The 10,425-nt window shown below is 41.2% G+C and overlaps 1 protein-coding gene across 1 annotated transcript; it reads left to right on the forward strand.

Annotated features, from left to right (window-relative positions):
* Positions 1-225: 225 nt before the first annotated feature.
* LOC125515513 (protein LUTEIN DEFICIENT 5, chloroplastic-like) lies at positions 226-6,741 on the forward strand. Its single transcript, XM_048681011.1, has 16 exons — positions 226-710; positions 1,015-1,210; positions 1,307-1,378; positions 1,624-1,734; positions 1,876-2,067; positions 2,178-2,339; positions 2,413-2,508; positions 2,597-2,698; positions 2,843-2,875; positions 2,977-3,057; positions 3,129-3,211; positions 3,621-3,752; positions 4,813-4,873; positions 5,151-5,216; positions 5,290-5,510; positions 6,179-6,741. The coding sequence occupies exons 1-15, from the start codon at positions 445-447 to the stop codon at positions 5,380-5,382; spliced, it is 1,746 nt and encodes a 581-aa protein (XP_048536968.1). The 5' UTR covers positions 226-444; the 3' UTR covers positions 5,383-5,510; positions 6,179-6,741.
* The last annotated feature ends 3,684 nt before the right edge of the window (positions 6,742-10,425 follow it).

Below are 10,425 nucleotides of genomic sequence, written 5' to 3' on the forward strand. Positions count from 1 at the left end.
TGTGTGGCTTTAGAGGGATTTAAGTTTGTTTTTTAATAGTAGTATAGATGTATAGATATAGATGTCAGCTCTGGTTTGAAATACAGTGACAGCACCACAGTTTGCTCCATTAATTTCGTCTTCCCATGCTACACGGCACACGCACTTCTATACATCCATGGTTCCCGGCCGGCTATAGCTTAATTTGCTTTCTCTCCATCCATGCATGCACTTGCCGCGTGAATCACCATCACCACTTCACCACGACCCCAGACTTGTTGCCTTGTGCGCCAGTGGACACGAACGCTGCGTACGGCAGGACGGCCACTCGCATCCACTCATCCTTTCTTCTCTTCTCTTCTCTCTAGCGTACTCTCTCCACGCACGGGCGGCACGGCACCTCGCCTCCCTTCATCCTCTCTCTCCCTCGGTCCCTCCACTCCAGCTTCGGGGCAGCCTTCACCCATGCCGTTGCACCTCTGCTGCGCCGCCGGTGCCGCGGCGACCACCGTCGCCGCACTGCCCTCCTGGTACGTCGGCTCCGTCCAGGGTAGGCTCCCCCGAGCTCCGGCAACTAGCGGCCGTAGCAGCCTGCTCCTCCGCTGCTCCGCGTCGGGTGGTGATGGCGCTGGCGGCCCCGACCCGGCCCTCGAGGAGCAGACGCAGCAGAAGCGCCGGGCCGAGCTCCCCGCTCGCGTTTCCTCCGGCGAGTTCACCGCCCAAGGCCCCGGGTCAGTGTTCCCCGTCAATTTCGTTTTCATCTCTACGCATTTCTTTCTCCTCGTGTAGCTCCGGTGGTGATCGGGTGAGGCGGGCCCTGAATCTTTTCTTGTTCAACCTTCAGATCACCGGAAAAAATAGTGTGCTACAGCGCCGTTAATAGCACGTTACAGTGTGCTCCGAAATGACGCGCTAAATAAATTAGTGTACAATGTCTTACTAATAGTATGAGATAGCACCTAACCGTGGATTTTAAGGCCGGCGCTAGTTTACTATAGCACGTTGGTTCAGATGGCTTGAATCTTCTCTTGTTAGATGGCTGGCCAAGCTGGGCCCACCGGGGGCGCTCGCGGCTGGGCTGCTCAAGGTAGCAGGCGTCGGCGCGGCGCGCAGGGGTCCGGAGCTGCCGCAGGTGGTGGGGTCGCTGGCGGCCGTGGACGCCATCTTCCTGCCGCTCTACGACCACTTCCTCACCCACGGTGGCGTCTTTCGCCTCAACCTCGGGCCCAAGGCGAGCGCGCCACTAAAGCTAAAGAATTGCTACCAAAATTGCACCTCTTTTAACGTCGCCATGTTGCTAATGGCCTCTAATTTTTTTTCCTTTCAGTCTTTCGTCATTGTCTCGGATCCAGATATAGCTAAGCATATCCTGAGGGACAACTCCAAGGCTTATTCCAAGGTTTGGTTCTGAATTTAGTTATAGTCATTTTCATTTATTTTTATTAAAAAGAGGTTATAATCCTAAAAAAATCAAAAAGAGGTTATCACCCACGGGCCTCTACATCGCTTGATCCCGAAGCTTTCTTTTATTGCAAAGTTTCTAGTTATTTTCAACAGTAAAGAAATGCCGCGCTTTGGAAATAAAAAGTATGTAGCATCATGTTTGATTCGGTCATTGTTTGTTTGATCATGGTGGTGGTGTAGGGTATTCTTGCGGAAATACTGGAGTTTGTGATGGGTACGGGTCTGATCCCAGCTGACGGGGAGGTTTGGCGTGTTCGACGGCGTGCCATTGTACCATCATTGCATCAGAAGGTTTTTGTGTAACCAATTTTGAACTAAACCAGGACACTTATTTTGGAACGGAGGGAGTAGCTTTCTACTCGCTATTAAGGTTTTGTGTTTACTGCTTTCTTTCTATTGGAATTTTGTTCACTTTTGAATTATGTTGAGCAGTTTGTGACCGAGATGATAGGTCTCTTTGGGAAAGCTTCAGACCGGCTATGTCATAAGTTGGACAAGGCGGCATTGGACGGGGAAGATGTGGAGATGGAATCTTTGTTCTCTCGACTAACATTGGATGTCATTGGGAAGGCAGTATTCAATTATGATTTCGATTCGTTATCTTACGATAATGGAATGGTTGAGGTTATTATTCAGATCTTGCAATATTACTGAGTATATTACGAAATTTCATTCGCTTGTCTTTCTTTCTTTTTCTGTTAAATTTACTATTTGGTTTGTTGGTGCATGATCAGGCTGTGTATGTAACACTGCGAGAAGCAGAAATGCGGAGTACTGCTCCTATACCAACTTGGAAAATACCCATATGGAAAGACATCTCCCCTCGGCAGAGAACGGTTAATGAAGCTCTTGTGCTGATAAATAATGTTCTTGATGAACTAATTTCAACATGCAAGGAAAGCCCTTTCTTATACTTTGATACCAATTGTTGTGTTTAGAAAAATCATGACCCTAAGAATCCTGCTGCAGAGGATGGTAGATGAAGAAGATCTGCAGTTTCATGAGGAATACATGAATGAGCAAGATCCTAGTATTCTCCGCTTTCTATTGGCATCCGGAGATGATGTATGACATACACGCACTTGTAAAGTATTTGTGATATTTTGATTTTCTGATATTTAGAGTGCTTCATTGTTAAACCCATCTACCTTAGGTGTCCAGCAAGCAGCTCCGTGATGATCTCATGACAATGCTCATAGCTGGCCATGAGACCTCTGCAGCCGTCTTGACATGGACATTTTATCTTCTATCTAAGGTGTGATATGGTTAATAACTCAAAACTCAATGTTGTAATAGTATAGCAATATCATGTGATATTATATCATTGTTCATCTTCAGATTCATTAAACCAATATTTTTGTTACTTATTCTCATTGTGTTTTAAATTGCGAACTTGTAGTATCCAAAAGTAATGTCCAAGCTGCAAGCTGAGGTAGACTCAACTTTTACCTCTAATGTGGTTTTTACATGCAGGTTCACACTTCTGGATTGTAAAAATGACAACTGACATTTTCTTTGCTCAATTATCCACAGGTTGATGATGTTCTAGGAGATGGTTTGCCAACAATTGAGGATGTAAAGAAACTAAAGTATACTACTCGAGTTATTAATGAAGTAAGTACCAACCGTGCTACTTGTCACATAATGAGTTTTGTCACCGAATGAGTACATTAACATTTTTGCAGTCTTTGAGACTATATCCACAACCGCCAGTTTTAATTCGTCGGTCCCTTGAGGATGATATGCTGGGGGAGTACCCAATTGGCAGGTAAACATTTTCTAGCAAAATTACATTTATTAGTTCACTAATGAACCGGTCGGATATAGTCTCACTTCACGTGTCAGGTATAACGACAATTTATTAATTTGTCACAAAAGCATCATGATTACCATGGACTTATAATCCTTTTGCCTAATTTGGGCCTTTCCTCATCCTTTTCCCTTGGATACCCATGTGAATAACATATTAGCATTGAGTGCCCCTGCCTTTTCCCAGTCTTGTGCAGACTATTTTGCTCAAAATTTGCTTTACCTGCCTTTCCTTATGTTGTTTCCGGTAGCTAAGTTTGTTTAATTTTTGTTATTGTTGGGCATTTGCATGTGGGATGTTGTTATTTTAGAACTTCCATAGAAACCTAAACTTTTTTAGTTTTAAAAAATACACTACTCTTTTCAAGGGGAGAAGACATTTTTATATCCGTCTGGAATCTTCATCGCTGCCCAAAGCACTGGGATGAAGCAGATGTTTTCAATCCAGAAAGGTGGCCTTTGGATGGACCAAATCCAAATGAGACAAATCAAAAATTCAGGTTCCATCCCTATTACTGTAATGGAATGTTGATGCCATGTGTCACCCAAGTTATGAAGTATATTAGTTGTTTTTAATTCTGTTGCAAGAATTGGAAGACCTTTGAAAGTTTGAATATGTTAGTGATGAATCATAAATGGTATGCATTAAGCTCTAATTAGAATTTTGGTTAATGGAATGAAAACTCATGCCCATGGTAATCATGTTAAAAAGCTAGTCCAATCAACATCTTTTGCGACTATGTTGTTGATTTGTGAGTGTCCATAAAAGGATTCACACAAATGCCTTCCCAATAACCATTACATACTATAAATAGAAATGTATTAGAGATTGTAACTTTGTATAGGCTAGTAAACTTATATGTCACAAGTTAGTACCTAGATTATTACAACCGGTAAATACTTTAACAACACACCTCTTTTTAGGACCTAGGAAGGCCAAACATGTAGATGAATATTTTCTTCATGGGAGATATATTTCTGGAGTTTGTATAATCCTTAGTGTCATGGGCGATAAATCATAATGCTCATGCAATACCTTTCTAAAGGGGCTGGGTGTAATTGATATATTCTTGATATTAATATATTATCTTTCATTAAAAAGTACATTTCTAAAGGAGTACAGACTAGGGGGTTAATTTAAATCGCTATGAGGGAACAATTTGAATTATTGAAGAGGGTTGAGGCAAAGACAGATTACAAGATACAAGTTGTCTCCTAAGTATCCCTCTGAAACTCAAAACTAGTAAGAAAACAATATTCGGTACAATTATGTTCTTGTGTCTTTTTTGCTTGTGTTTCTCTGTGTCACTATTTTTTTCAATTTACACCAGGACCATTATTACAGTAAAATTGATATATGTCTTATGAGAGCACATATGTCAAATAAACATAAAAAGGTATTTGTCATGTCAAACTCTTAGACATCCATTGGGTGCTTGTGGTAACTTTCCTTTTGAAGAATAGTGATGCCATATGTTTGCTATCATTATTTAACTAATGGCTTACAAACCTATTATAGGTTATGACTATTGTATTTACATAGTCTTGTTGAATTTTCAGTTACTTACCATTTGGTGGCGGACCAAGGAAATGTGTAGGTGATATGTTTGCTACTTTTGAGGTAAACCATTCTGATTATTTGGTGTTCGCAGCTGATAGCTTCAAAATAGCATTTTGCGATATCATAAGCTTTACTAGATTATAGTGATTTAATTTATAAGGCCTTCTTATTTTTCCATATTTAACTTAGGCTTCTTGGAATCTATGATATTTTTTCTGGTGAAAGAAATATATGTGGCTTTCCTAGTCAATTCATGCGCCAAGAGGACGCACATCCTACACTGTCATTTTTTCTGCGACTATTGAGAATCCCTAACATTTATGTAATTTTTGTGCAGAATGTGGTGGCAACAGCAATGCTTGTCAAGCGGTTTGATTTTCAGATTGCTCCTGGAGCACCTCCGGTTTGTTCCCCACCAACTTTATGGTTCGTCATAACAATAAAATATATTCTAACATCTATGAGCACTATTATAGGTGGAGATGACAACCGGGGCAACGATTCATACAACTAAGGGGTTGAACATGATTGTTAGTCGGAGGACAAAGCCACCTGTAGTTCCAACTTAGAGATGAAAGTCGTATCCGATAGAAGGAAGTGCATGTTCTGCTGCATCAGTGGTTGTTTCCACTGTTGGTATTGCTTCTAGAGGAGACCAACAAGCGGAGGTATCAATAACTCAAGTGATACATAATGAGTACGTTCCCATCTCAGATCTACTTGAAAGTTCTACTAATTAATTTTGTATCATTACTTTGCAAAATGCTGTCATGGATCCACTTGATTTATTTGTTCCTTAATTCATCTCTTGCCTTTACTGATACCTATTCTGAGAAATTACGTTGTTTGGCTCGCAATGTGAGAAGACAGGCTACCTTGTTCTACGAGACTCGTCTCTTGCTACTAGTTGTTCTCTCATTTGTCATGCATTTTATTCCATGGGAAATTCGCACACACCAGACCATGTTTTATGATCATGCATCCAGTGTTTCGTTTTTTAATGGAAATGAAACATGGCAACGGGATAAAAGAGAGCTTAAATTCAAACATGCCTTTATTCAGTGGTTATGTATTTCTTGAACGAAATTGATCCATGAGGGATAGTTTGGAAATCAAATTTATTATCATGATTTATATGTTACTGGCATCTCTAGTATAAATTATAAAGCAGTTTGTGAAACTTATTGGACAAAACGTTCCTCATCCCAATCCAAGCTGGCTGTAATTTAGCTTTCATGAAAAAAGTTTGTTTTTGGCAACAACAGCTTAGCTTCTGTTTTGTGTCGATGTTCTTTAGCAGCTATCCTCTGGTTATAGAAAAGTTCTACTATATATATCCTGAACCGCTTGTGTCCTCTATGACAGGTGTGTTGATCATCTATCTTGTACTTCCTCCGTGCCATAATATAAAAACATTTTTCAAGCTATTTGCCAACCATCACTCTAACGGTTGTCATAGTTTTCGGCTAAAGCGGCACTCGGCGTTTATGGTCTGCAGAGGTACATCATGTGACATCCCAAGTTATATCATTGGTAATAATCCATCCATCCATGCTCGCCTGAGGAAAAGACCAGGACGGTCTGTGTCAGTGCCTGTTGGCTCGACGCATTTATAGTGAAGTTCGCTGAGATCGACGAAGCCAACCAGTCAAATTAGATTCAGATTCAAGTAGCGTGTCGTCTATCAATAGATGGAGGAAATGGCCTAAAGTCATATCTCCCCTTGTGAGGGTAACAACCAACCGAGCTGTGAAACTGAGCAGGAAGCCCACGTGTTTATCGGCATATGACATGGTGTAAGGTCCTATGTGTCGTGTGAAGCGCGCAGGCAAGCTGCAGACAATAGAAACATTTGGATCGTTGCGACCGGCCTTTGCAATTATACACCTTGCAATTTAAAGAGAGTTCACTCGCGCATGTTCCTCTCAGTTTCGTGGTACCACTGATTGCCCTGTGCACCGCACTCCAATTGATTAAATAATCCTGCATATTTGATTTGCTCAAGCTTTTCATATATTGAAGTGTTGAGAGCAAAGTATTGGTTCTACAAAATGATTTATGTACTAGTTCATTCTGGCGACAGTTAACTAAAATCAGGGAAGTAGTTACCGATCGGAGTACACAAATGCACACAAAATTTGCAGAAGCTTTATGTAAGAATGGGATTTTCGGCGCATGAATGCTTGATTTAAATCATACTGCTAGCTATAGTTCATAGCCCAGGAAGGAGCTACAGCCCAAGAGCATTTTGTTGTATGGGGCTAAGGTCGCACGGATTCTATTCCCCATGCATGTCCGGGAGGTGATCAAACGCGTACGCCCTCGCGCCCCTCGTCATCTGTATGGGCCGGCCAATTTTTGGATCCCCATCGGTTTTGGAAGGTTCTAGAACCTTCATGAAACAGTTTTCCTTCTTTTCGTTTTTTTCCTTTTTTTTTCAGAGACAAAGTTTTTTGAAAATTCGTATTTACAGCAAACATGAACAACTTTTGAATTCATAAACTTTTGTGAACCTCACGAACAATTTTCAATTACACAAATAATTTTGATAAATGTTCATCTTTTCCAAAAATGTTCATCGAATTCAAAATTTTGTTCATCAAATTCAAAATAATGTTCAATTTAAAGCATGTTCATGAATTTCAAAAACTGTTCATTTATTTTCAAAAAATAGTTTACAATTCAAAAAAATGTTGATGAATTAAAAAAGTCAAACAATGTTCGTATAATTAAAAAATCATCAAATAGAAAAAAATCATCAATACTGAAAAATGTTTATAAAAATATAAAAAATTGTTCATACAAATTTACAAAATGTTCATTTTCAAATAGAGAACATTTTTGAATTAAAAAATGTTTGAATTCGTAATATGTTTTTAAAATTCAGAACATTTTTTGAAATCTAAAACTTCTTTTGCAGACAAAACCCAAACTTTTTAGAGAAGAAAAAAAACAGAAAAGAAAAACAAAAAGGGAATAAATACAAGGGAGCCCTGCCTCGTACCTGGGCCAGGCCAAGTTCGTGCGCCAGGACGCGGAATCACTAGTTAAGGAGTACTCATTGCAAAGATCACTCCCACCTTCCCAGGTTGCGACAAGTGGTGCGCTGCATGTGCGCCACTTGTCGTAACTTGAGTTTTCTCTTTTTTCGTAGATTCGTTTATTCAAAACGTTTTATCTTTTAAACCGTGCGTCTAAATCTCAAACCGTTTTCATCTTTGGCTTCCTCGCGTCGAGATTTTTAAAACTAGATCCCATGTTTAGGTTTTGGCAAACTTTTTTTGCATGAAAAAAACCAAATGGAAAAAACCGGATGAAAAAATCAAACCGGGAGCATGGATTTTTTTTCCTTTCCGAGAAAGGCATGCATGTGCCTCTCGCGAAATCACAACCGTGACTCTCGCGGAAGCAAAACCATACCTCTCGCGAAAAGAAAAAAAAAGAGAAAACACTTTTTTCTCGTCTTCGAGGAGGCTCGGCCGTGCCTCTCACGAAAGCACAACCATGCCTCTCGCGAAAGCAAAATCGTGCCTCTCGCGAAAGAAAAAGAAGCAAAAAATACATTTTTTTTCGTTTCCGAGAGGCACGGCCGTGCCTCTCATGAAAGCAAAACCGTGCCTCTCGCGAAAGTGAAAAAATAAATAGAAAACACGTTTTTTTCGTTTCCGAGAGGCACATCGTGCCTCTCTCGGAAGCAAAACCGTGCCTCTCGCGGAAGGAAAAAAACAGAAAACATGTTTTCCCCCGTTTGTGAGAGGCACGGCCATGACTCTCGCGAAAGCAAAATCATGCCTCTCGCAGAAGCAAAACCGTGACTCTCGCGAAAGAAAAAAAATATTTTTTCACGTGAAAAAGAATTTGTCTTTTCGTCCAAAAGTTAAGAAAGACCAGTGAAAAACAAAATGTCAAAAAAACTAGGAAAAAACATTTAAAAAGCTGAAAACGCGTGCAAAAAAATAAAAAAAATCTGAAAGAAGCACCCAAAGTGTGACACGTGGCGGACGGCTGAGAGCGTGTCGAGTGACACTGATCGTTGTGAGGCTCCTGAATGAGCGCTCGTTAACTAGTTGCTCACGCCAGGACCAGGTGGTGCACGTTTGCTCGTTCTCGCCCGCACAAGTCGGGGTTCACCCCAAGAATTAACATCATCTCCTGCTCGCCCGAATGGTTAGTTTGGGACCCGACCCGTGCCAGGGTGGCCCAACGCGATACCATCACGCTTAAGGCCTACCTATGCCTGCCCCAGTAAACACACCACGCCGCAAACATATATTTTTCTCTTTTTTCTTTATGCATAATTTTGTTTCTCTTGTTATCGAAGAAAAAAGGCACAAAGTTGTTCTTCCACAGAAATATTCAAAATGTGTATTACATGCCAATTAAAATATGTCATTGATTTAAGTTAAGTTTCTAAATGCCTTTTTTGACATGTTACAAGCTGGAATGGACGACTCAACCTTTAGGAGTCAGTGTAAGTTTTTTGTTTCTGAGCCGCACACATTGTATTAACTAATAAAACATTGCACATATACATGTGGAAATTATCAGAAAGATCAAGACATGACAAGTGTCCAGAAAACTTTGCAAAAAGGACCTCACATAAAAGAATATTAGAGATAAGCCCACCGGAGTCCCTGCAAACAAACAAGTTGGAATTGTCATCGAGCGCCAGCGCCGCCGAGATGCACAGCGAGGAAAAAGGAGGAGCAATAACAAACCAAAATCCTGGCTAGCGCCATATGTAGCCTTGTTGACGTTGTGAACGGGGGAGACCAGACCTGTAGAATAGGTGCTTGACGATGTGGCATGTCAATTGAGGACGTTCCCCACGCCGACCTGGATGCAGACAGACGCATCCCAACGCTGTTGTCGGGGAAGAACGCCAAATACGTCGACATTGGGCCACCAACCTTGTGCTGGCACCAATTTGTCCCATTTGCCGGCGCCGTTAAGAGAGAGAACAACTGCCAGACATAGGAAATGTAAGGTCTGCCACTCCAAATGAACGATAAGCAGACGAGGCCATCATTTTAGCAACGCCACCGAAGAAAACGCCACTGTGGTGAGGAAGAGCCCGAGGCCACCTCATTTGACCCAACATCAATCTCATCAAACTAGTCTCGCTTTTTTTTGCGGGGAAACTAGTGTTATTAGACGAAGATGAAACCCTGTGAGAGTCTCTTGCCCTAACACATGGGATACGAGGGAATCCCAAGGCAAGCAAGCATCTGAAACACTGTTGGCCCAGCTCAAAATCGCCATTTTCGCTGGAAATTCGTAGGGGCACACGAGCGCAAAGGCACTCATCTGCCAAGCCTGCTGCCCATTTGATTTGCCTCGCGATTCGCGTAGTAGTTGAATCTCGCACGAGGGCACACTAAGCTTTAAGTGAAACTTCTGGTTTTTGCATCTAAAATTGTAAAGTTTCAACCAGTTTCCCGGATATAATTTTATGCAAAAAATATTGTGTCGGTCGTAGACACAAAATAATTGATTTTTATTGCTCGCTCATCTAAGTTTCAACATTGAAACTTAGCACATTTTTTAGAAGTCGTCAAAATATATTCAAAATCAATCATATTTGAAAGTGCTGGTCACGAGAAACACGAATA

The sequence above is a fragment of the Triticum urartu genome, chromosome 6 (genome assembly GCF_003073215.2).
Source record: "Triticum urartu cultivar G1812 chromosome 6, Tu2.1, whole genome shotgun sequence".
NCBI classification, from domain to species: Eukaryota; Viridiplantae; Streptophyta; class Magnoliopsida; order Poales; family Poaceae; genus Triticum; species Triticum urartu.

Excerpts from the sequence above, each read along its gene's own strand:
- LOC125515513 (XM_048681011.1), top strand. The coding sequence starts at position 445 with ATGCCGTTGCACCTCTGCTGCGCCGCCGGTGCCGCGGCGACCACCGTC. Across the intron at positions 2,068-2,177 it reads ACGATAATGGAATGGTTGAG|GCTGTGTATGTAACACTGCG; the intron begins GTTATTATTCAG and ends GTGCATGATCAG. Across the intron at positions 4,874-5,150 it reads ATATGTTTGCTACTTTTGAG|AATGTGGTGGCAACAGCAAT; the intron begins GTAAACCATTCT and ends ATTTTTGTGCAG.